This window comes from Coffea arabica, chromosome 2e, assembly GCF_036785885.1.
Source record: "Coffea arabica cultivar ET-39 chromosome 2e, Coffea Arabica ET-39 HiFi, whole genome shotgun sequence".
Lineage (NCBI taxonomy): Eukaryota > Viridiplantae > Streptophyta > Magnoliopsida > Gentianales > Rubiaceae > Coffea > Coffea arabica.
The window spans coordinates 31671126-31697957 of NC_092313.1; the positions used below are offsets into that span (position 1 = coordinate 31671126).

Consider the following 26832-nt stretch of genomic DNA (forward strand, 5'->3'; position numbering starts at 1 on the left):
AATATGGTGATGTTATCACTTGATTAGGGCTAGAACTCACAAAAGGGGATTCCAATTTACAAGTGGTGGTGAAAAGAAATCCTGCGAAGGAAGATGGTGAATTGAGACATCTTCTCACGAGTCAACTAGAGGTTGGATTCGAGGTAACTACGCATGTTCATTTGTTGATTAAATCAATTTGGTGTCAAGACTGTATTAATTCGAATATATAGTTCGGTACCCTATTATTTGGTAGTTGATTCGGATGTGTAGTTCGGTACTATATTATTTGGTATTTGATGATAAATGGTTATTAAAAGAAATTTTCGCCAATGTGGAGATTTGTTAAAAAATTCGTTTAATTTCTTTTAGGCATATTTCTTATTGTGTAGAAATAACTAATTTTCTAATTGGTTATAGTTATTTGGAATAGTTGTCAAGGAATTTCCTTTTTGTATGAGTTTAGGAATAGAAGTTATTTCTCATTCTAAACTAGTTTAGGAATTAACACTGATTTCCTATTGTTTTTTGGGTTTTGGCCAAATAATATTCTCTATAAATAGGTGGGTTGACATACTACACAAGAGACACACAAGAACACACAAGAGGCAAACCTTATACATGGGTGGTAAGAGAAAATTCTTAGGAGATGAGAGATGATATGTAAGGACTAGACTTGAATTTAAGTTGTATTCTTATATAGGATTTTTCTCTCATAATAAAGAACGGATTTCTTCCCGTGGACATAGGTTCAATAGTAGAGTCGAATCACATTAAATATTGTGTTTCGCTTATCTTTCATGCTTGTGATTTGTTTATCATTAAATTATTATGTACTTGATATCTCAATAATTATTTGTTCCGCGCTTAAATCCTAACAGGAACTTCCACATACACTATGAAAGTTGAGGAAAAAGTTAAGAAAGATGCTATACAAAAGACAAAAATAGGTTCACTTTCATATTCAAGAAATCTATTAGCAGACGGTAGAAGCTCTTAACCCGGTCCTCCTCTGCCTTCTATTGCAAAGATTAGAAACTTAGAATTAGTAATTGCACAAAATGACCCTCGTGAGAGTAATGACCAAACAAGCCACAGTGAAGAAAAAGAGAGACAAAGTCCCTAGAAGACCATTTCCTGGCTGCTTTGGATGGTTCAACCCTCCTCAGCGGGTCAAACTCAACCCCCTTGTTCTTCACCTCCTCAACGCACGTGGCCAACAATTTGCCTTCCTCTTTTTCCCTCTACAGAAGCTTTTCTCCAGATGGACCTGGGGCTGGAATGGTTGCACGGACGACCGTTCTGGATGCTTGTGTGCATTTTGTACACGATGTAATATCATTTGTACATGATATAACACTAAAATAACAGCAAGTAGCACTAGAACAATATTTTGTGGGTCTCACATGTGTTAAAATCTGGACCATAGAAATTTTGTTGGCCAAATCTTGGCCATTAACTGGCAGGTGTCCCTGCCCCTTCTCCTCTCCAGATGGCCCTGGACGTCAGTCTTGTACCTGACAGCCCATATGATCCCGAGAGAGCACAACAGGGAACACAAAGATGGGATCCAAGACCTGTGGCAGAAGGAGGCCCGGCCTGTAGAGGAGGCAGCGCTGAAGAGGAGGATGAGGGCTGTGGAATGGAAGAGGAAGAGGAAGAAGAAACAGTAGAGTTGGGAGATTTCTTTGCGGACGGAGTCGATTTAAGTCTCCTTGAGGGCTATTTTGTTGACGATTAGCTCTTCTTCCTTGAGCCATTGCTTGAGGAGAAGCTTTGTGAGTCAGGGTCTCGGCTTTCTGGTGGAGCGGGATGAAGGGGCTTCGACGCCATGATCTGTTTTTCTTTAAATTGTTTTCATTATTTCTGGCCGTTTGTATGTGTCGCTCTATTAATCTAAGGGGCAAAACTTGTAAATAATGATGATGGGCAAATCAACGCTAGAATTTTCAATTGGACAGCCGACTTTGGAAAGTCATTCCGACGGGCAATCCAATGCTATGATTTTGGGCAGATTCGAGATTATAGCCCATGTCCTATCATCTTGTCAGGTGTTGGTTCTTACAATTTGATTTTGCATGTTTCGTCTTTCATGCGTTTAAACCGTAAAAATGTCAGTAAATTACGCATAACCCCTTTGTAGATTTCATAAATAGCCATGTGATCTCTCTTAATGTTTTAAAGTATCCACATCACCCATATGATTTTTTATGTGAAGTGAAAACTTGATACAATAATAACCTCTATAACATTGCTAATTGAAGTACTAATATTATTGCCTAAGTACGAGATTGAATAACGGCATGACCACCTCTAATCTCTTTATACTTTGTTCTTATGCATTTTCCAATCATCAAAGTTCGAGAAATTTACTCTCCTGGCATTCATTTCATTAGTTAATTGAATCATTTATGGTTTTTCTTTGTCTCTGGTGAACCAGGCAACTGAGTATTGATTATTGACCAAGCGAATTCTTCACAGCTAAGTCTGGAATGATGTCAATTACAAAAAGAATACATGTTTTTAAAGGTGGTGTTTAAGTAATTCATCACTGTCAATTGTTAAACACGATTTTCAGTTGCATCTATTACCATTAGCAACTGCAGATTTAGTTCTGCTTAAGATGTCATTACTTAGGCAGCTGCGCACCTTTTTGTAAGACTAACACAAACTAATAAACACATTGCTGCAGAAGCTGACTTCAAGCAAGTGAAGCCCTATGCGGACAAGTGTGACTGCTGAGTTTTTGTTCATCTGTAAATGACTTTTAACAAGAAAACTTCACAATGCTTGCTTAAAAGTTACAATCACGTTTGAGGCATTTACGAACACACATGGTACAGTAAATGCAGAAGGGACAAACTGCTCCATACAACTGTTGTTCACTCCAGAAGGAGTACAGGAGATCTATCTCGATTTTGGAAGAGAAGTCAAATTTGAACATCTTAATTTTTGTATCCTTACAAGCTATGGACACAAACAGCTGCAAATTACTTATTCATAGTTTCATACTACAATTTGTGCAAAATCAAGTGAGTACCATGCTGCGGTTGAATAGTTATGACTTCACGGGGTGCATGAGAATAAGATGGGGAGAGTTCAAAGGAGAAACGCTGGAGAACCATAGCTACTGCCAGTTTTGCTTCCACCATGGTAAAGTTTTGGCCAATGCATATGCGAGGTCCCCAACCAAATGGGAAGAACGCAACTTGCCCCTTCGTTGCATTTGAGACTCCATCAGCAAACCTCTCTGGCTTAAACTCCTCCACATCATTGCCCCATATTTCAGGGTCATGGTGCAACAATATTGTTGGTAATGATAACAGCACTTGAGCTGGTAGAGTTAAATTTCCCAACTGAATTTCTACAGCAGCTCTTCGAGCAATGGTAGCTGCTGGCGGATATAGTCTGAGAACTTCGTGTAGTATCATGGTGACCTATTACAGATGATAAACCACTCAGATTCCCCACTAAAGCTCTCCATAGCACCATTTTAAGAGTATCTGTTCTTGAGACCTCACTGGACAAGATTATTGCATAGAGTTTTGTTCTAATATTGAAGATTGAAAGCAAATAAAGATTAGTCAAAAGTAAATTAAGATCTATTTAGCAAAGCTACATTATATACATCCAAGTATTTTTTTCCTAATCAAGAAACTATAGAGTGTACGTATTCAAGAGTTTGAGGTGATTTTACATCTATGGTGGTGGCAGAGCAACTATAAAAGCATTAGAATGTCACAATGATACAACGATATATGTAAATTGTAAATAGTACTTACCAATTTTAGGTGATTTAACCCTTCAAAATCAGGCTTGTTAGTCCCAAAGTGTTGCAAAACTTCTTCTCTAGCCCGCACTTGCCAGTTTGGATACCTACTCAATAAGATCATTGTCCATACAAGCAGCACTGAGGTGGTCTCCTGCCCCGCAAAATAGAACAGCTTGCATTCATCAATAACTTCTTTAATAGTCATGCCAAAATCCTTGTTGCCGTGATTATCAATTTCTTTAGAATTGGATTCGAGTAATATACCCAATAAGTCATCAGCACAAGCTTCCCCTTCTTTCATTGCCTTCAATCTTGCATTTATAATTTCTCTAATAGATTCTTGAACATCTTTGGCAATTTGTTTCATTCTTCTATTTCTTTTTGTTGGCAAAAACCTGAAAAGAACATAGTTTCACAAACAAGCAACAAAAGATTATATATCGAACTTCATTTACTGGGTAAAGGGATCTTTTCCAAGCAATAGCATTGAGTTTAGAAGTCAAAAGCTTCTTTAGAACAGAGAAGGCAGTGAGTTAACAAAATTTACCTCCATCCTGGAATGTATATTGATTCTCTAGCCTTTAGGAAATGTTCAGACTGTTCTCTTTGAAGTTCAAATATCCTTTTTCCTTCTTTATAGTTACTTCCAAATGCCGTCCGTGAAATTGCATCAGAAGTCAGAGCTTGAAGATCGGGCCAAACATCCAACTGACAGGAGCCATTGGTTGAAACAATCTCCTCCCATTTGCTCAACATCTCACTAGCGCTTGCATAAAATGATGGGACCATATGCTACAGGCAAGAACACGGGAAAACGAAAAAGAGGTCATGTACAATGCTATTCCTCCAGTAAGAATTCTCAGTTCATTTTGTCAACTAGGTATCACATTTGTTTTTGCTTTTCCTGTAATCAGATACTTTACCACTTCATCACAGGGAAATCATTCGTTCCAATGAACTAATCAAAGTTTCCAAGGTTTCTGGTATGACAACCTTACCTTGTAGATCTTATAAAAGATGAAGAGATAATTCATTAAATACCCAGATAAAATGAGAGAGAACCTTCAATTTCTCCACATGGAAAGCGGGATTGATGAGTTTTCTGTGTTTAGCCCATTTATCTCCATCATAGCTCACCAGCCCTTGTGTCAGCAATTTGGTAAGTGGATTAGCACGAGGCTTTTGAAAGATGTAAATCTTTGTTGTGATCTCCCTTATGTGTTCAGGGTTCATGATCATCACTATCGGTTTTGGTCCAAGCCACATGTATGAATTCTTACCTGAGAGTCATTCACCACTTGTTTCAACTCAAGATTGAATAAACATCTTAAATCAATCAAGGGTACTTAGTACCACTATCTTTATCCGTTTCTTTTATCATTTGACAAGATGGATATATTGAAACCCAGATACGGGAGGGTACTTGACCTTATGAACTCCTGCCAGTACCTGAAAATCAGACAGTAATGTATACAACAAGCACGATTGCAAGAATTGCATGACTAACAATTCACAGTAGATAAATTGGACTCCTTGGATGAATTATGATCATAATATTTAATTCTGATCATCTTAACCAATCACTCAGGAGGATATAAAGGCCTCATTTATTTTTGAATACTCAGTATTGCTATCTATTTGATTCACCATGTTTGAGGTTTACATTAATCATGAGAAGATTGAGGCTTCCTGTAGCGCTACAGTATCATTGAGTTTAAACTCTTGAGACTGGAAAGTTGACAAGCAACCTAATTTAGAATAATTTGTCCAGATTAGCACATCCACTCATTTGTATTCATATGCCAAGGTTCAACTCTCGTTGCTCCAATTTGCATTTACTCTGCAATCTCCTTCATGTACTCAAAACAGGGGGAAAAGAAAATTTCTTGCTAGAAACAGCTGTCTCATTTACTGAATAGTGAAAACAGATTAGTATCCACTAGTCCAAAAAAGTTTCCTCCAACCTCAACTATGAACTGGTACTCGTAACTAAGGGTATGTTTGGTTCCCCATGAAATTGGGTTTAGAATTGGAATTGGAGCCCCAATTCAAATTCTGCTGTTTGGATTCTGCTCTACATAAAGAATTAGAATTGAATTTGAATTCTACGGAGTCCAATTCCATAAATTGAATTCTTTATCGGACCAAAAGAATTCCAATTCCAATTCCACAACTAAACCGGATCTACACGCGGATCTAACATGGGTCAAAAATTAAAATCGGGTCAAACATAAGTTGCAAGAAATAGCTTCCTGTTCCGATTGCTCCTTCTCCACCATCGTTTCCACCTCCAACACTAACCTCTCCTGCCTTCTGTTTCTCTGGCCACTCCCTCCATCCTTTGCCAATCCCACCACCTTCCGCCCATCTCTTTGCCCATCACAAGACCTACTCCATCCAATTTTTGTCACTCCGTCTCTACACTTGCCTCTGCCACTCCTCCATTGCTGCTGTAATCACCATTATTCCTCTCAGCCTGACGTTTGGACTCTCTCCTTCAGCTCTTCTGCTTTCCCCAAATTTCAGACACATTTAGGGCTTGTGAAAGGTTACTTTATCTTTGAAATTTTTTCAATTAATCATTGGTTATGGGCTTTATTACATAGCTTTGTTTCATTGGACACATTGCAATGGTTTGTTCTGTTTTCATGTCTATTTTTTCTTATGATGAGTGCTAATTGACTATCATCCTCTGTTATCTCTGTGTTTTAGAATAGAGATGGTAGTCTTGGAAGAGGGTTTATGTTTGTAGTGCTTTCTGGTTTTTATTTCAATAATAGTGAGCAGATACCACTTAAGAATGTGATAGCCCGTTTCCCTACTCTTTTTCATGTTGCAATGCACTACACATCAATTATATCTGCTCTCTTTTTTTTTGGGTTACAGAGGAGGGGTTTAAGGCCCCTTAAGCAGGAATTAATGATATCTGCTCTTACATTAGTAGCTCTCTAGGTTCTAGTGGAGGCGCTTGCTTCCAAATGGGTTTTGACTGAGCTGTAGTTGAATATGAAATCATGTGAAGTCTGTATAGAAGAAATTCTGAAGGCTTAATAACCAAATACATCAAAAGTTAATTTTATTTCAAAAAGATTGTGGTGTTTTCTGTGTCTAATGGTATATTGTGGCATTAATTTAAATATTAATCAATTCCCTGGTTGATTTGTCATCTCTTGTAAAATGTTGAGATGTTTGTTTCATGGTCTTTATTTCTATAAGCATGAGCTATTGTTGATTGGGATTCTTGATGCCAATTAGTAACTATATATCTTGAATAATTTCTAACTATCCAGTTATTAGTTTGGTGCAATAAACTGAGATACTTTGTATGGGTGGCAACGTTTACTGATTAAGTGCTGGTTAATTGTTCCTAAAATGGTGGCTTGTCTTCAATTTTTGCACGCTTTATGGTAAAAGCATGCATTAGTTATTCACAAATATTAGGAATACCTTGAACACCAATCTGCTTATGCACTATAAGCTAGTATACTGGTTTTCTACTAAGTTAGAGAAGCTGAGTGGGTGAATTTTTGGACTGAAGAGCGAAGGAAGATTATTTCCTTTTTCTTTTTGTATTCTGCTCAACAGACTTGTGTCCTTTTCACTTGTCCTGGACACCTATAAGAATGTACTGCATGCTACCAATATGTAACTTTGCATTGCCTCATTGTGGCAGCTGGTGTTCCTGTTTTTAGGACTGCCCATGCGCATTTTGTTTTACCCCTAAGAAGTATCACGGATAGATACTTTGTTATGCCAATCAAGTTACTATTCAAGGCTAGCTCACTGCTGGTCAGGTAGGTGATGAATGTCCAATATGATCTATGATGTAGTGTTTTTTGTTTTTTTTTTGAGTGAGAATCTGATGTAGTGTTTTTCATGACTGTCTAACGTTATATGATTGTAAAGTAGATGTTCTAATTTCAATTTTGCACAACTTTTGAATGGTGAAAAACTTGTCAAGTTTATGGCAAATTTTGTAAAAATTAGTCAACTTAATTTCACTTTTGTGTATAATAGTAGCTAAACTCGAGCAATGAAGTATATATGTTATAAATGCCAAAGCTTAAACTTAATTTCGATGTTGGTGTATGATAAAATTAGCGACGAGGTATGTTATAAACGGTAATGACTTTTACAAATAATCCCATGATTGAATTTATTACAGGGTAGTGGAGAGAGGTTTTCTCCAATTAAATGAAGCAGAGCCTGGTCTACTTGAACAAGAACTTAAAGTAACTGCTTGTAGAGTAACATCTGTAAGTAAGCCTTGGATATAACTGTAATTTCCCATGATTAAGCCTATTATTCTACTTCCTTATTTTGTTAACTTTTCACACCAGGTGTAGTGTCTTGTTCTATAAAGGAGGTGAGATTATTGTATACTTGTTGTAGCAAATTAGTGACCCTGTCAAATTTCTTTGAAGGCGCTGAATATTAGATGAGAATGATATTAAGAAGCAAGAGGAAAAGCTAGAGGCAGGTGCTTCCTTTCTTGTGAAAATGATACATTTGCTCTACAGCTAAAGCAAAATGGTTGTTGTGTCTTTATTCAAGTATTATTTGTCAAAGGAAAATGGTCTTAATTTAGCATTGAGCTTATGCAGTTTTACAGTCACCCTTACCTGACATGGAAACATTGTGAACTGGCATGGGCATCTGTGTCTTAAACCACCTAAAAAATCAGGAGTATTTCATACAGGGAAAAGGAATGTTGCTGGTGCATTTGCTGACTATATTTGTGCAAGAACTTTACAAGGCAGTTGTGGACTATATGTTTTGACGTGACCAATGAATTTTTGATGTTCATGAAGGCTGTGTAGGTCTGCAAGGAGGAGGAAAGTGGTGGTGCCTTGGTGTTTCAATGTTGAAGCTGATGGCTTGGTTCCTTTGTTTTGTGTTTTTGAAATCCACAATTGGTTGAATTCTTGTCTTACTTTGAAGCTAGAAAGGACCATTACAATTCAAAAGGGCTACCTCTCTCTTTGGCTTGTTTTAGGCTTTTAGCGAGAATACATTTTTCTATTTCTTTTAGCGAGAATACATTTATTAAACTTTTTGTGAGAATGCATTCTTCTAAAGAATCGTGAATTTGTGTTGCAATATTTTCTATTTATATTTTCATTGTTGGTTGTGGTTTTGCCAGAATGTCTCAGCTGGTTGTTGCTCTTGGGGCTTATCGAGATTTTGGCTGGTATTTTGCAAAAAAGGAAGTAATTTGCTTTTTTCATTATAGTAGTCATGGATTATATCAATATTTGGCTGTATCAATGTTTGCTTTTTTCAGACGCCAAGAGACTACTAATGGCTAGGACTGGTGTTGCTTCCAGAGGCCAAAAGTTTCGATTGCTAACAAACCATTTCAATGTTAAAGTAGCCAGAAATGAGGGCTACTTTTTCCACTACAGTGTATATAACCTACTCTATCTTTGACCAAAAAAAAAAAAAAAGTATATAACCTCTATCTCTATGATGGTTGTTTAAGCAAGCAATTTAGCACAAGTATTCTGTTCTTGATATGCAGGTGTCGATTTATATTATCATTGTTGCAATATTTTCTATTTATATTGCCATTGTTGGTTGTAATTTTTGCCTGAATATCTTAGACGGTGTCGGGTTTTTGGCTGATAATTTGCCAAAAAAGGAAGTAATTTGCATTTTTCATTAAAGCTTGAGTAACAATTAGCTAAATGCAAGAAAAAATAAATTATTAAAGGTACAAATTGGTTTCCATTAAATTTTTAGTAAAAATTAGCTAAATGTAAGAAAAAAAGAAATTATTATATAAAAAAAGAAAAAAAGAAAAAGAAAAATTTTATGTAAGCAAATGTTTCATGAAAACAATTATAATTCCTAATGAATTTTTCTCTCATTCAAACAAAGAATTTTGGAATTCCAAATAAATTCCGTATCAATTCTATGCATTTTCCAAACGAAAGAATTGCAAGGATTTGGAATTCCAATTCTATAGAATTCCAATTCTAATTCAATTTTTGCAATTTGGAATTCCAATTCTATAGAATTCCAATTCTAATTCAATTCCCCAAACGTACCCTAAGAGTTTCTCGTGAACTTAAAGAAAAATAAAACTAAGACCGCCTTTTTTTTGGATTGTTTGTAGTTTTTACTAATCCAATACTTCATTGTCAGATTAACTCGACCATTTGAGTTAGGATTTGGAGTTAGAGGTTATATCTTGGAATCTGGATTTAGTTTGTATGTTTCTTATGAAACTTAAAATTAACTACCTGTATGCAATGAAAATATTGGTACTTTTAAGATGTACAATGGCCTTAAAAACTATGTGACCAAATCTAGTTTTAATTTGGCATGGTACAAGTCTATAAGTGAAAGGAAAATTACGTGTTAATACTATTAAATAATTCTTCTAAATCATTAAGTTGATAGAATAATGTAAAGGATGGGGCTAAATCTACACTCCCTCAGTTTAAATCCACACCTCTAGCATTATGATGATAATAAAGCCCATAGGAGTTTGATAGAAACTTTTTCCAATAGCAAAACTTGTCTTTCATGCAACAAAAGATGCTTAAAAAATCAATTATAAATTTTAATTAATTGAAATTGTTTGATACCATCATCCTAATCATCGATCCGTTAGTGTTTTTTAAAATTATACTTTAATTAACATTAAAGTGCAATGTGACAAAAAGATAAAAATATTTTATTCACACAATTAAAAAAAATCTCTTATCTCCTCTTACATGATAAAAAGATATAAAACATTCTCTCCACCAAATAAGAGGAAAAATAAATAAATGTCATCAAAGTGAATGAAAAAAGGTCAGAAATTTTAAGACCATTCATAATGATGTAAATTTTAAATCCAAAATTGGTGCCATCTATTTTCACAAAAAAAAAAACTAATTTTTTTTATTGAAAAATTTTCTACCAAAGCCCCATAAATATTAGGGATTTTTCAGTCAACTGATTATAAAGATGTGAATTTAGATTGTGAACGTGTAGATTTAGCTAGCTTGTAATTAAAAGACACAAATGTAGATATCCAATAGCGGCAATTCTATTCATTGTCTCATTTTCTCTCTAAACAAATTAACCATATTCAGAAATGTTATGTATTCTCAAAAGTCGAGTTTGGCATGTAAACCATTTCTTCTTTTGCCAGCGTAGGAATAAAATTGTTAAGTTTGTAACTTTCAGTTACCAATTGGCTGAACAGGTTGCTTTGTGGGTCTCTCTTAAATTGTCCTTTGGGCCGTTTTTGGTGTCTCCCTAAATATTAATCTAACTGTGTGTGTGTGTTCTTACCATTTTTGGTAGAAAAAAAAATAACTTTCAAAATCAAGTTTGGCCATGTGGCCAGAACTTTGGGCCACTAGTTAGCATGATAACCCGAACTGGACCAGACTGGACCTTGGACCTATGTCTACACCGGGTCTGGCTTTCAAGTTTCCAAGGTTAGCCCATATTTAAATACTTGTTTTGTTTGTTGCTGTCAAAATCAAGAATGGCCATATGGCTAGAATTTTGGGTCACTGGTTTGCATGGTGACCGGGACTGGACTGGACCTTGGACCTAGGTTTTCAGCGGGTCTGGACTTGAAGTTTCCAAGGCTAGCCCATATTTAAATGGTCGTGGCTTGACATTTTGGCCGGGGTCTCGCTTTAGTTGGAACTAGGCAAGTCAGCCGCATCCATTACCTCTCAAGCTGGAGTGTTCAGTTGTGTCCCGTTATGTGATTGTTATAACATTTAGGGTCTGTTTGGTTGGAAGTAAAATATTTTCCTTGGGAAAATATTTTCCGTGGAAGTAATTTTCCATGAAAATCATTTCCCTTTCATCATTTTTAGGTGTTTGGTCAACTTATTGAAAATATTTTCTTACTTCATTTTTCTGGTGTTTGTTTAACTTTTGAAATATTTTCACTTTTATCTCTATCTTTACTTTCTACACATTATAACTACATACTTCTTCCCATGCAAAATAAAAAAATTTATCTCATTGTTTAACTTTAAAAAATCTTGGAGAAATGTATATATGAATAAAAAATATATCCTTAAGCAATAAACAAATTGCTGGCCATTTAGTGTCAAATATCAATTACATGCAATGCTTATTGTGACATATATCTTGCACTCTTACTGCTGATAGTTTCTCTAGAAAAAAATGTCCCTATTATACATAATTAATTACTAGCATAGGATGAGCAGGATGAGGTTTTTTTTTTTATTTTGAATATACTAGGGGGAGGGTTGGGTTGGGTTGGGTGGGGTGGTACGGGGGAGGGAGTGTAAGGAAGAGGTTTTGGGTTCGAATCCTCCTGTTTACACTAAAAAAAATTTTGGAAGGGAAGTTGTTTTTCATAAGATGAGTGAAAATATTTTACATAGGAAAATGTTTTCAGTAACTTTTGTGCAACCAAACACGGGAAATTAGGAAAATATTTTCCTGGAAAACATTTTCACCCGAAACAAACGGACCCTTAGTGCAAATTGATACAATTTTGATGTAGATATGAAATTTTCAATTCATACAATTAAATTAAAATAACAACTATGATAACATCAAAATTGTATGAGTTTGTGCTAAAAGTTACTATGAGAATTATAAGAACCGACTGAATTGGATAAAACTCAATTTGAAAGGCCTTGATCTAAGTTCGCCAAGTATTTGATGCTCTAGGATTTTGCCACGTGTGGTTTTGCAAAAATAATTTCTACACTTACACTGATTTAAAGCATATTTTATTGTTGAACAAATTGTGTTTCAATTTGAACACACAGACTGCAACTCTAGTCTACTACATTGATGACTAAGGAGGGATTTATTGAGGCAATATATATTTGACTAGTCTCGCATGGTTTTATTTATTTTTTACTGAAAAAAAAGGTTATACTCAAACATTTTGATCTGTTATGAATTCAGAGTCCTTTTATGATTGATCCAAATAATGTTGGCAAACGACTTGTATGAAGTTTTTCTGACTACCTATTCAAATTACATGCAATAACATTTGGTCGCTTTTACATAAGTTGGTCTATGCAAAAAAAAAAAAAAAAAGATTAAAAAAAAATCATCTGTAAAATCTCTTTACCTCTATTTCTTATGTCCTTCCAGGCTAAACAGGATTTTGAGAATCATCATAATTCATAATCTCCTTTTACGTATGACCATTGAAATTTCAAAGTCTTAGGTAAAATTGACCGAAGAATGCACAAACAGAAAGATCGATAACTATACGTCCTACAGAGGTTAGAATTCGTAGTTTGAAAAATCAAATTTTCCAATGGCAGTCACTTATGCATCAAGGGGAGGACTGCGATGCAAGTGTACGCGGAGTAATCAAAGAAGGTTGGAGATCTAGATACTACTCAGTGATATGCTGCGAAATTTTCATTCGCCTACGAGTCTTTGACGGTTGAATGTAGAAATTTTGAGGTCGCATTTATGTTGGACATACGGGATTGACTATCCTTTTCATCAAAACACGAAAGGAAGAAAACCAAAAAAGAAGGTGAAAAGAACAGTAGCCTCTTATTCTTGTTATTATAGACTAGTCAAGAACTGATTTGGCGCCAAGATAAATTCTATAGTATACAGAAGAGAACAAGCCTAATTACACAATGTTACTCAAAACAACTTTAGTACTGGTGGTGGCGTGTATACTGGCTGGATGCGCAGCCTTGAACGATCCCGGATTCAGCTATAACGGGTTCCAATCAGCGAACCTGATTGTTGATGGAGCAGCAAGAATCAGAAGAAATGGCATCCTTGAGCTGACCAACACATCTGACTCCAGAAAAGGGGGCATGGGGCATGCCTTTTTTCCCAATCCCATCAATTTCAAAAACACCTCGAACAGTTCAGCTTTCTCCTTTTCCACCTACTTCGTCTTCGCTATGGTGCCAGAATTTCCAACCCTGGCAGGTGGTCACGGGATTGTTTTCGTGATTGCACCAACAAGAGGTCTTCCAGGGGCTCAATCGAAGGGGTTCTTGGGCCTGTTCAATGAGAGCAACAATGGCAATGCCACTAATCACGTTTTCGGGGTGGAGCTGGACACTGACGAGACCAATGACTTCGGTGATATCAATGACAATCATGTTGGTATAGATATTAACAGTTTAAGGTCTAAAGCAGCAAAGCCAGCAGGATACCAGGCTAGTAATGGTTCAGATTTAGATTTAAGTCTTACTAGTGGCCAGCCAATTCAAATTTGGGTGGAATATAATGGGTTGGATAAGCAAATAGATGTTACATTAGCTCCGTTGTCACAAGGTAAGCCAAATGCTTCTCTCTTGACTCTGTCCTACGATCTTTCGCCAATATTGAAGAGGAAAATGTACGTTGGATTCTCATCATCCACGGGTTCACGACCAACATCCCATTATATCCTGGGATGGAGCTTCCAGATAAATGGGATTGCACAAAGGCTCGATCTCAGTAGGCTTCCAAAGCTTCCTCGAGTTGGAAAAAAGGAGGTGTCTCAACTTTTGACAATCGGCTTGCCCCTGATTTGCGTAATTTCAACATCAATTGCGGTCTCAGGAGCAGTTTACTATGTAAGGAGGAAGAGGAAGTTTGCAGAAGTGGTGGAAGAATGGGAACTTGCTTACGGACCACACAGGTTCAAGTACAAAGATTTATACACCGCCACCAAAGGGTTTAAAGATAAAGATTTACTAGGCGCAGGAGGGTTTGGAAAGGTCTACAGAGGAGTTCTGCCAACAAACAACATTGAGGTTGCCGTCAAGAAGGTATCTCATGAATCAAGACAGGGAATAAGAGAATTTGTGGCTGAAATAGTTAGTATTGGCCGTCTGCGCCATCGAAATCTGGTGCCACTCTTGGGTTATTGTCGGCGCAAGAGCGAGTTGCTTTTGGTCTATGAATTCATGCCCAATGGGAGTCTGGACAGGTTCTTATACAACCAGAAGGATTACACCCTCAATTGGAACGAAAGATTTCGAGTTATTAAAGGCGTAGCATCTGGATTGCTTTATCTACATGAGGAATGGGAGCAAGTAGTTATTCACAGGGATGTAAAAGCCAGCAATGTATTATTAGACGGTGAATTGAATGGAAGGTTAGGAGATTTCGGGCTTGCAAGGTTATATGATCATGGAACTGCCCCACAGACTACCCATGTAGTGGGAACTCTTGGTTACCTTGCCCCTGAACTTAATAGAAGGGGAAAGGCCACAACAGGCACGGATGTTTATGCATTCGGGGCCTTTATGCTTGAGGTTGCCTGCGGGAGGAGGCCAATCGAGCCAGCAGCGCCCACGGAGGATGTGGTTTTGGTTGATCGCGTGTATTCATGCTGGAATAGAGGTGAAATTCTTGAGGCGGTTGATCCAAAATTGGGAGCTGATTATGTGATTGAGGAGGCGGAATTGGTGTTGAAGCTAGGTCTGTTATGCTCGCATTCTGAGCCCACTGCTCGGCCAAGCATGCGGCAAGTTCTGCTCTACTTGGAATGCTCTGCGGAACTACCTGAATTGCCATCTCTTGGTATTACTGCAAATGGCTTGGCATCTGCAGGTTATGATGGCTCTAATGATTTTATTAGCTCCTATCCATCTTCTGTGGAGAAGCCATGTTCTAAATCTTCTTCTTTCATTGCTGATTCTGTTCTTTCTGGTGGCCGCTGATCGATTAATATGCTTCTTATTATTCTGTTTAGTCATGTTTGGTTAGAAAGTGTAGAATGACAATTGAGTAAGTTTGTAAGCGATTGTGCTTTTGTCCAATTCTGTGCAGTTATCTATCTATCTATTTATTATTATACAATGTAGTCGTGTTCTTCCGTTCTTTTGTAACACCTAATATATCCTTAATGAAATTATTACACGTCTAAAACATCTTTAACTTCTTTTACTACTAATAACTTGTCGTACTCATTTAATTACTGGGAACTACTTCCGTCAATTAGAGTCATGAGTCTTCTTAATGAATCCTTACACGTAAATCCCATTTCCATACTCCTAAAATTTGTTGAGTCCAAGTTTTTTTTGTTCAAGGGAATCACTTATGACTACTTTCAAAAGTCTATTATGTGCAGAGAAGACAGCTTTCAGAAGTCTATTACGTGTAGAGAAGACAGCTTTCAAAAGTCTATTACGTGCAGAGAAGACAACTTTTGAGGAGAGTAAATTGTTGAGTCCAAATTTTAGTTCAAGGGAATCAGTTATGACTACTTTTAGAAGCCTATTACGTGCAGGGGAGAGCAAAACAATAAGTCTTAATCAAATTTAACCACTTGATTAGCAATCACATACGTACATACAAAGCTAAACATTTGTTACACGTTCCCTCTCCTAATTATCATTTATTGGAATAAGTAACATGATGAGGCAGAGAAACATGATAAATTTTTACGTTTCTTAGCAGCTTATGTTATGATTTATTGACTTTCAGATAAATAATAGCAAAAGCAACGGCTTTATAACTTTAGTTTAAGAACACTTTTTGATGTAAAGTACTTCTTTACTCTTTATGTTATTTTTCAATTTTCGCTGGTGGATGCTAGCTATTGAGGATCTAAAAGACAAGTATTAAATAGGAGTATGTATCAATTGGAATTCAAATCACACAGAGGGAGAGCATTCACGAGATTAAAGAAGAAAAAGATGAAGTAGAAGGATATCACTCTTCCATCTTTCTTATACCATATAGGTTTTTCTTCCAAACTTGATATTTATATGCTTTTAGTAATATAACATATTATTGTGTTTTATCTACATTGCAACTTCTAAACTTTAATGTAGCGATTTTGCAAATAATCAAGTAGTGGCAATCAAAATTCACGAATTAAAAGATTGCTTATTACAACATCACGCCAACCATGAATTGATAATTGAGGAGTCATGTCAATTGTAGATTGATAGTGCATACAAGAATGTTTTGGAATAGCTTGGTATACATCTTCATATGTGACAAGTGTTGAACATATACAATAATAAAAACCTACTCAACAAAAATATAAATTTGCGAATAGCGGTGGGTAAGGTCGTTTCTTCAGGGATTGAGGGATATTCGTTTCTTTTCAAGTGAAAATTAACTGGGGAAGTTTGGAATATTGAAATTAAACTAAACAAAAAACTTAAATAAGAATTATTGCAAATAGAAGAGAATTGAAATTAAATCAATAAATACACAAGCCCTAGCCAAGGAGATAATTTCAGAAGTGGTTCATGCAACTATTCATTGATTCAAGAATTATTTCTTCTATTCGTTAATAAATAGGTTATAGTTGTCAAATAAGTGATAACAACCAACTTTTCCTTACCGTCTCGATAGTTAACGTATGCCTGTAAATCACTTCCTTAACCAAAAAACAACTCTAGGTACGCCTGTAGAATTTAATTTATTGATTGCATTAGAAACTAGAAAAACCCTATCCTAATCAACAAACATACTATCAGAGTTCATTTAAATTAGATCATATGTTTCCCTAACATGAAACCAATCACACTAGTCACCACTAATTTAAGACAATTAAACAATTACGGATTTAATTGCCCTAACTGGCTATAGTTTGTTAAGTTGAATTAAATATTGAGTTCCTTGATATTCAAACAACAAAACAACTATGAGAAATTGAATCAGAAAACATGCAAATACTAATGAATAAAAGAAATTAGGAAAAATCATTCAAAATGTCCCTAACATTTTGTAAAATGACTTTTTTCGTCCTTCACTTTTAAAAGTGTAATTTTACATCCTTTATAAATTCACATTAGTCAAATTTGGTCCCTACCTAGGTTTTCATCTAGTTTTTAGTCGGAATTCATCACGTGCCTTGCATGTGATCATTTTTTAGGGGCAAAATTGTCAAATCAAAATTTACATAATCCATCCATAGTCCCTTATATTTCATAAAATGAATTGTTTCGTTCCTCACTTTTCACAAAATAAATTTTTCCATCCCTCATTGACCATGTGTACGAATAGTTTTTTTTATCCATGTATATATTTATTTGATTTCACCTGGACAGTACGAATAGCATGTAATATATTTCTATTTGATTTCACCTAAACAGATTAATTGTAGTTATATATATGCTATTCAATAGATATATACATGAGTTTAAATCTAACAATTTTGTTTTAAACCCATATATACACATATACATATCTATTTGATTTCACCATGTAAATCTATTCAATATTTGTAGCATTTTCTATTTTGGTAATAATTCATTTATTGAGTTGTGTAATAAGGCTATCTAATTAATCGATCCTAACTCAAATTCTATAGCCATGCTAACAAATTGCAGTTTAAATCAGAAATTTTTACTCGCTACCCTTAAAACCAACAGTTGAATTTTGTGCCTTCTGATACTCTTAAAATTTGAAGGACAAAAAACCTTGGCGACCACTAAACTATTTGTCAGGTCAAGTTTTGACCATCAAACAATTTTTCGTCACAAGTTAGCTACTAAACTAACTAATTAGTACACTCATGACCATTGCATCAATTAATACTTGTAATCTATGAAATAAGCAGAACACGTGGCATGGTTTTGCTTTTAATCATGTAAATGGTGGGCAAAACTGCTCCTACACTTCACCACGTGTTCTACTTATTTCATAGATTAAGAGCATTAATCGACGCAATGGTCACGGGTGTATTGATTAATTAGTTGAGTGGCCTATTTGTGACGAAAAATTATTTGATGGTCAAAACTTGATCTGACTAATAGTTTAGTGGCCGCTGAAATTTTTTACCCAAATTTGAAGGTGTCAATCATTTACTTCTCTTTGTTATACTTTTCCTTTGTTTATTTTTTCTGTCCAAATTTAATTCGATATAAACACTTGATAATATTTAGAATTAAATGTCTTTTTTGTTTTCAATTTTCAGGTAAAAAGAAATTAATATGAGTGAACAGTACATTCAAGCGAAATCAAATAGAGATATATTCATGCTATTCATATTATTTAGGTGAAATTAAATAAATATATACATGAATTTAAAAAAAAGTTATTCATATACATGATCAATGAGGCATGAAAAATTTTATTTTGTAAAATATGAAGGATGAAAAAATTCATTTTATGAAATGTGAGGAACAAAATAATTTATTTGTGAAATATGAGGGACAAAAATATTCATTTTGTGAAATGTGAGGGAATATGGATTGGATTATGTAATTTTTGATTTGAAAATTTTGCCCCTAAAAAATGATCGCATGTGGTGGATTCCGACCAAAAATTAATTGAAAATTTAGATAGGGATCAAATTTGATCAATGTGAATTTGTAAGGGATGTAAAAGTATATTTTTAAAAGTGAGAGACGAACAAAATTATTTTACAAAATGTGAGGGACATTTTAAACAATTTTTCTAAGAAATCAATAAAAATAATTAGATCTGTAGTTGAACCGAATCCTTTGTTAATCCTTGGCTAGAAAAGAGGAATTTAGTTCCGCATCATCAGGATAAATCCGCACATGAGAGTGTTCGCATAAGTGTTCGACAATAGAAAAACTCCCAAGAAAGAAAAGAAAGAAAGCGGCCGTCCCCTTCTCCTGATGCTCCCATCATGACTTTTGTTTCTTGCCAAAGTACTAATCAAGAAGCCAGCCAACTTCCTCTCCCCTTGTTTTCTACTCCGTGTCTACTACTAAAAATAATAAAACATTTTCCTAAATAGAAAAAAGAAACTACAAAAGATAATGTTCATGTTTTCTAATCCAATACTACTACTAACAGCGATAGTCAAAGCCTTCCAAATCTTCAACCAAAAGTACCCATAGCTGATTCGAATTAAGAAATCCTTGTGTGTAGTAAATTCTCAATTCTTTTGGACTTGAAAGCAGGTTTCGATCGTGCCACCATCAAACTAATTCTTCACATACTAGAAAATTGTTCCTCTTAATTGCATTTTGCTCATTTTCCTACAATTAACACCATTAACTAAATATAAGTAGAATCTATTAATTAACACAATATTTGGCTAGAATCAAGGGCAAAATAATCATAATTCTAATAACAAAAAATGCATCCTATTAATATGTAAATGGTTTCTTTCAGGTTAAAGGATATTAAGATGCTATAATAGCCTTTTAATCGTATTGTATATCAATAGATTGAAAAGTATGATCCATTGAAAACTCTAAATTTCAACGATCAACAAACTATTTACAAAAAAATTAACTTTTATAACAAGTAAGGCTTCTCAATTAATTAAAGTTGTATATAGATAATTCTTGAACTTTTAACTTTTTTTTTTGTATAAGCAACTTATTTTTTTGAGCATGATGAAAATCATAAATAAAACAAATTTTATGACTTCTTACTAAAGGGACAAAAGAACATGACAATGAGGATGTTTTAAAATTACAAGCTTATTAGATGAACTAAAGAACATGAGAATGAGAACCCTTTAACAGTATTGCAGCGTCAAAGAGTGTTACTATTAAAAATAGGGTAAAATACCAAAAAACTCCCTGTAATTTGATAAATATTCAATTTAATTATCTTTCATTTGGAAACCTACACTATAACTCCCTGTGGTTTCGACTAAATTGAAAATTGCATAGAAAGCATCAAACCTAACAGTTGTGTGTGAAATGTCAATATTGCCTCTATCATATGTGAGATGCTTTCTATTCAATTTTCAGATTAGTCGAAACCGTAAGGAGTCATAATGTAATTTTTCAAATCAGAAGGAGTTAAATTGAACAGTCGACAAACCATAGGGAGTTCATATATATAGAAACAATATTGATATTTCACATATAATCGTTAGATTGGATATTTTTCATCCAATTTTCAAGTTAGTTGAAATCACATAGAGTTATAGTGTAGGTTTTTAAACAAAAGGGAGTTAAATTGAACATTTAGCAAACTATAAGGAGTTTTTTGGTATTTTTCTCTTAAAAATAAGAATATACTTGATTATGAGTTATTCTGACAGTATGAAATAAAACTTTGGATAAATTACTAATAATTTTCCTGTGGTTTCATCTATTGCCATATAACCCCGCTATTGTTTCAAAATATCCATTTTACCCTCTATAGTTTCACATGAACTAGAAATTTAATAGAAAATAATCTATGTAACATCATTAGTTGAAATACTAATAGTACACTCACTTAAATGCTAAATCAAATGATGACTTAGCTTCAATAACTTAGCTTCCTTGTACAAAATCATAGGGAAATTACATGGATAAATGCAAAATCACAGGGATGTAATTAGGATATTTATGCAAACTATAGGGAGCGCTAAGTGGGTATTATGATTCATCATATGCACTTTTAGAGTGCTCGTAGTCTAACTGCCATAACTAATTGTGCAGTCTATCAATTTTTCACTTTACATAAAGCCACAGGGGGTTACGTGGTTATTTTGAAACTTTTGGGAAATCATTTAGCATTATGTAAAATCATAGTGGGTTATATGTAATTTATCCTAAAACTTTTAGAAATGGACATAAGTGCATGTGGGATCTAAGATAAATATGAGGAAAAAAAGAATCAAGAAGAAAGGAAGAACTATCCAAGATGAGAATAATGAGCCTCTATCTGCTTTATTTTGACTGGAAATGAAACCTTTCTAGGCTATTTACTTTCTAATTGGCTTTTCTTCTAAATACTAATAAAAGAAACTTCTTAAACTCGGTAAATAATCCTCTCAAAGAATTAATTGTATCTGAAATTCTTGATTGCCTAGTGTATTTAGGATAAATTTTATGATTCTAGCTGCGAAAAAATAAAAAAGAGACCAATCGTCCTTATCTTTTGGACTTTCCGAATCTTCTCTTAGCATTATGCACGGACAAATTTGGAGTTTAGTGCACTGATTACTAGGTTACAAGTTATTTAGATTTCTAAAGTTTGCAAGTCATCTTTGTTTCTTGATAAATTTATAGTTTTCAATCCTTTTAAAATGTTTTAGCAATGAAAGGAGAAAAAAGTGTGCAAGAGGATGGTGAGAATGAAAATTTGAAGTTACCTTTGGAGTCATTGCTAATTCTTCGTATAATAAAAACAAAAAGTGCACCAGCAACCCTTTTGAGAATTAGTACAAGTTAGTGAAAAGCCGAAAGTGTAAAATGATTTTCTGGTCTCAGGACTAAATAACATAGCCCCAACAGGGGGACTAGCTAGCTGATTTAGCGACTTGCTTTTCTGGCAACAAATATTCCGAGTCACAATATGGTGTCCTTTGGCAATGTGGTGTGGAACTATAGATATGACAATCTACACAAATGTGGTAATGGCTGAGGATACAAGGTCTTAACAGAGTATTTAGGTCAATCACTCACCACTTCTATCGTGGTACACAATCTTGGAGATTGGTATATATAGCTAGCAGTTCTACTATTTTATTATCACAGCTCGTGCACGTTAGTGAAAAATGAGAATTAGCCACAAAAAAATTTTATTCATAAGATTTTCGGAGATGATACTATTTCATTTTAGTCAAATTGAATAACTCTCTACTTTTTGAGAGTTGGAAATGACATTCTTGATTAAAAATGGTCAAAGAATGGCCTTTCTTTCTCTCTTCTCACTAACATTCAAACACGAAACCTTATCAACCTTTACCGGGATTAATCATTATAAAATATGTCATTTTTGTTTCAGTTAGTTAGGACTATTGGTTGATAAAATATGTTATTTTTGTCAGTCATTATTTTAAGCAAAATTTTGAAAAAGAAAGTAGGCACAAATCACTACCGCTATCCAAATGAAAATTCAAGTGACAAAGAATAACGAAAAATAACTTAGACATGGCTGGTAGTAGTCGCAAACTCGGCGCTTCATTTCTTGAAATTGAGTCATAAGATATTCTAACCTCATTGTAATGAAAGAACCTATGCGATTTTCTTGAATACATGAATATTTAGGTAAATTCTTGAACTTATTTTTCGTATGTTTCAAGGAAATTAGACAATGAACGATTAATTTCTGTAGTAAATAAAGAAATAGTCCAAAAGAATTTTAATAATTTATATGTTTACCATATGGCTGAGGAAAATTTAAGAAATAAACCAGTAAAGCAACATATACCAATAAGAAACTATATATTTAGAATAAAGAATAGATCCACATGAACAAATAAACCATTTAATCATCATACTTGAGCTTATAATTACAAAGAAACAAACCATTTTCCATTGGACATTTTTCATATTATGTATCACAGAAATTAAAAGTAAAAAAGAATTTGGACTTCTTTTGTCATTTCGAACAAACAACTAGAAGGAAAGTTCAATCTGTTGTACGCAAAATGTACAAGGGAAGAAGATTTATAAAGAGTCAAAGTAAAATATCTATGAACCAAAATAACTGTTTTCTATGCATTTAATTAATTATCTTCTACAATAAGATAAAGGCAATAATTATTAATGCCCAATATATAGGCCAAACCTGTAAAACCCACGTTTTTGCACATGTTTTTGTCATTTTATTTTTCCCAATTAATTAAAAAGGTAAAATTACTATGGGTTAAAAAAATAAATAAATAAAATAACTATAGAATGGGGTAAAGGATAAATTAGGGTTAGTAAGGAGATAAAATGGGATAAAAGTACATAATAAACTAAAACTCTTATCTAAACCACCTACTAGTGGGTGGTACTAGGGTTTAAAATTTTATCGAAACCATAGAGAGAAAATAACACCATCCCCACCTTTCTTTCGTCTGCTTTCCCTAGAGCAAGAATCAACTAAGAGTAGAGGAAAAGTAGAAGATGTCGCCATCAAACAAGTAGACGATTAAACGCCTAGACCTGTAAGTCCCAAGTTCACGTGAAAACTCCTCATTTAAATTCTATTAGTTGCATTAATTATTCTAAAGATTTTACAGATATGTATTATGTTATATATATATATATATATATATATGTAACATAATATATGTATGTATATATAGATATATATACTGGTAGAAGAGATTTAGGAGAATTCATATCTGGATTGGTAGGATTAGAGTATTGAATTTTAATTATGGGATGAATAGGATTTACCCAAATCTATTGGAAAGTTATAAAAAAAAAAGAGGGGGAAGGGGAGAGCAGTGGCTTGTCGCGGCCACTAATTGTGCGCCATTGTTGAAGCTTCAGTAATGCAAAAAAAAAAAAAAAGGAGGAAAGTCGCCGGCAAATGGCTGGTGACATTGACCAAGTAGGAAAGGAAATGAGAGTAATCAGACCCTCATCTCTTCACAAGCCAGAAGGGCGGCCAAAGGGCCGACCAAAAGGAGGAAAAAAATTGCGAATAATAAAAGGTCATAATAATAATAATAGAATATGAAAAAATAGCAAGTATATTTGAGACCAAAAATATAGTATGGATTTAGTGAATGTTCAATAATTAAATTTTAGGTATAATCAACCCACCTTTTTGGACTAACATAGGAACTAAATTTCATGACCCAACCTAAATTAAGTGAATATTTTAAAAGATTTCATCAGTCAAGGTTATTTAATTAATCGAAGGTTTGGGGGGGGCTTTGGGTAGTTTATAAGTCTCCTCAGGAATCACAAGAGTTGCCGGCTTTTGTGGTTTCCTGTGGAATTAGGTTTGTAAAATGCCAAAAAGTCAATTCTGGCTTTGGAAAAAAAGTCAGGGTTATTTAATTAGCCTAAGGTATTTAAGTAGAAATCTAAAACGTTTTAATCTATCACTATTAGATTAAGTTATACAATATAAGATAAGTTTTGGATTTCTTTTAAATGCTTAAATAATAACAATAATAATAACAATATAGATATAGATGAAGTAAATTAAAGATATAAACCAAAATAATAAAAGAATAAAATATAAATACAAGTGGAATAAGTTAAGATGTAATTATAATAATAAGTCAATATATATATACATGTACATATAAATAATACTAACACCTACACGTGCACAAAAATGGCAGTAAAGCAAAAGATAATAGTAATTAATTAACAAGTATATATAGATGGTAATAAAATAAAATAGCGACAACGAGGACGATAATAATAATGAATAATTATAAATTATAAATATGTATAGTAAGATAATAGTCAAGATAATAAATATGATTATAAATAATTACTTTCTTTTAAATTAGGAAACTTTACAAAAAGGAGGGCTTTCCAAATTAAGAAACTTTCTAAAAATAGAAATCTTCCAATTTAGGAAACTTTTCAAAAATAGAAATCGTCCAATTTAGGAAAATGCTGCTAGGGGGTCATATAATGGTTTAGACACGAATCTTCGACTCGCTCAGAATTTGTATATTTATGCATCTATAGGAAATATCAACTAATTAGGAAACCTATGCATTTGATAGGTACGATACAAGTTTAAAAAACTTAAGGTAGCCCCACTCGAACAGCCAGACAAAGATAGGTGGCACTTACCCTTCTGAGACTTCAAAGGTGCAAAATGAAAATTTTTTTGTCAATCATATTTTGTTGTGTTGATTCGAAATGTATTTGAATTAAATGCTTTACTTGGATATTTATGAAAGTTATATTTTTACTATACGAAAATGGACCATGTGACTTACTTGAAATATTTTGGTATGTTATTATATACCCAACGAGCTATATCTTTTATGAAATCAAAGAATTATATATGTGACATGTGAAATGAATTTATAACAATTAAAGCTCAAAACAGTCATGGAACAGACGGTAGGGGCTATAGTCCTGTTTAATTGTTATGGTAGCCTGGTTTAACAGTCATGGAACAGACGATAGGGGCTATAATCCTATCTAATTGTTATGGTAGCCTGGTATAGAGTTTGGCCGATTGACAAGCCTGGTATAGAGTCCGGCCGATTGACAAGCCTGATATAGAGTCCGACCGATTGACAGGGTCATAGAAGCCTGGTATAAAGTCCGGCCGATTGACTCATGTATGAATGAGACCAATCGATAGTCGCGAAATCTATTGGTCGCCCACCTAGAAGGGGTTTAATCTCTAGGCTAAATACTCAGTAGCCGGTCATTGCATGTACTTGTTATGAGTTGATATGGAATGATTTATGAATTGATATGATGAGACTTATGAATTGATACGAAATGATTTACGACCTTATGATTTCTCATTTACAGTTATCAATAAGATGCTTTTAAATTGCTTGCCACTCATTGCTACTAATTATTTTATAAACAACGTTACTTTCATGATTACGGATGTAATCGATGTGCAAATGGTTTGATTTAGTTCTATATATGTATCTATAAAGTTATGAGTGTATGGTCCAACAGAGAGATAAATATTACCTACTGAACGATTTGTCGCTCAACCCACTTTTACCGTTTTTGCAGATTCTGAAGAGTATGAGTTGATTTACATAGAAGACCCTGAGGATGACTTTTATTAGTTCTTAAGTGAATAGAAGTTAGCAGGCTAGCGACTTCTAATTGTTAGTTTTATTTACTTTTGTTTCCGCTGTTTCAACCAGAGAATAAATATACGAATTTATTGGATATTTGTAGACTATCCTTCATATGAGATTTGTACCACACTTTATCTAGTTATGTTATTTAGTACTTTTAAAATTTAGTATAGCATGATGTTGCCTTGTATTCTTGAGCGAGACTTGAGGCTATGGCGGATGTCACGTGACTGGCATGTGCGGGTTCGGAGCGTGACATTTTTTAGTGGTATCAGAGCCTAGGTTACATGGTCTGGGAGTGTAAGAAATTATGTTTGGATATTAATGATTGTGGAAATTGAAAGGAGATGAAAAAATAGATCAAAAGAAATAAGAGATTGCTGTGACTTTTTTAGTGGTATCAGAGCTTAGGTTATATGATGTGGAGGTATGTGAAATGTTGTTTATGATATTCAGGGTTTGGAGAATTGAAATGAGATTTAAAAAAAAAAAAGATTAAGGCAATAGAGATTCTCGTGGTTTTTAATGTTATCAAAGTTTAGGTTATGTGATCCAGAAGTATGTTAAATAATGCTTATAATATTAGTGATTTTAGGAATTGGAATGAAGTTGGATAAAAGATTAGAGCGAAATAAGAGATTTTTATAGTATTTAGTGATAATTGAGCCTGGAGTAAGATTTATTCTTTAGAGGAAATACATACTAGAAAATGATCAATTGTGATTGAATAAATAGGCTTAAAAATTTGCATGTGTGATTT

At 34.1% G+C, this 26832-nt stretch overlaps 3 protein-coding genes across 19 annotated transcripts; 2 read left to right on the forward strand and 1 right to left on the reverse strand.

Moving 5' to 3' along the window:
• Positions 1–2990: 2990 nt before the first annotated feature.
• LOC113729005 (cytochrome P450 CYP72A219-like) lies at positions 2991–4990 on the reverse strand. Its single transcript, XM_027253337.2, has 4 exons — positions 4814–4990; positions 4299–4543; positions 3762–4146; positions 2991–3416 (listed from the first exon to the last, which is right to left on the reverse strand). Exons 1-4 carry the CDS (start codon positions 4988–4990, stop codon positions 2991–2993), a joined length of 1233 nt encoding a protein of 410 aa, XP_027109138.2.
• Positions 4991–5634: 644 nt separating this feature from the next.
• On the forward strand, positions 5635–9313 carry LOC113732389 (uncharacterized). Of its 17 annotated transcripts, XM_072080337.1 has the most exons (4): positions 5671–7545; positions 7917–8007; positions 8895–8961; positions 9036–9313. In XM_072080337.1, exons 1-4 carry the CDS (start codon positions 7502–7504, stop codon positions 9179–9181), a joined length of 348 nt encoding a protein of 115 aa, XP_071936438.1. In that variant the 5' UTR covers positions 5671–7501; the 3' UTR covers positions 9182–9313. The 17 variants fall into 17 exon arrangements, 1 of the variants encoding a protein (XP_071936438.1); XR_011840710.1 differs by having other exon boundaries at positions 5674–8007; positions 8895–8942; XR_011840701.1 differs by lacking the exons at positions 8895–8961; positions 9036–9313 and adding an exon at positions 8092–8851 and having other exon boundaries at positions 5674–7545.
• A 4032-nt stretch (positions 9314–13345) lies between these two features.
• On the forward strand, positions 13346–15592 carry LOC113729564 (L-type lectin-domain containing receptor kinase IV.1-like). Its single transcript, XM_027253843.2, has one exon. It carries the CDS (start codon positions 13354–13356, stop codon positions 15382–15384), a length of 2031 nt encoding a protein of 676 aa, XP_027109644.1. The 5' UTR covers positions 13346–13353; the 3' UTR covers positions 15385–15592.
• Positions 15593–26832: the final 11240 nt, after the last annotated feature.

Bases quoted from the DNA above. Each gene is read 5' to 3' on its own strand.
- LOC113729564 (XM_027253843.2), top strand. From the start codon at position 13,354: ATGTTACTCAAAACAACTTTAGTACTGGTGGTGGCGTGTATACTGGCT.
- LOC113732389 (XM_072080337.1), top strand. From the start codon at position 7,502: ATGCCAATCAAGTTACTATTCAAGGCTAGCTCACTGCTGGTCAG. The intron at 7,546-7,916 runs GTAGGTGATGAA...AATTTATTACAG, and splicing joins GCTAGCTCACTGCTGGTCAG to GGTAGTGGAGAGAGGTTTTC. The intron at 8,962-9,035 runs GTAATTTGCTTT...TGCTTTTTTCAG, and splicing joins GGTATTTTGCAAAAAAGGAA to ACGCCAAGAGACTACTAATG.
- LOC113729005 (XM_027253337.2), bottom strand. From the start codon at position 4,990: ATGATCATGAACCCTGAACACATAAGGGAGATCACAACAAAGATTTAC. The intron at 4,147-4,298 runs GTAAATTTTGTT...TGTTCTTTTCAG, and splicing joins ATATACATTCCAGGATGGAG to GTTTTTGCCAACAAAAAGAA. The intron at 3,417-3,761 runs GTAAGTACTATT...CATCTGTAATAG, and splicing joins GGTTAAATCACCTAAAATTG to GTCACCATGATACTACACGA.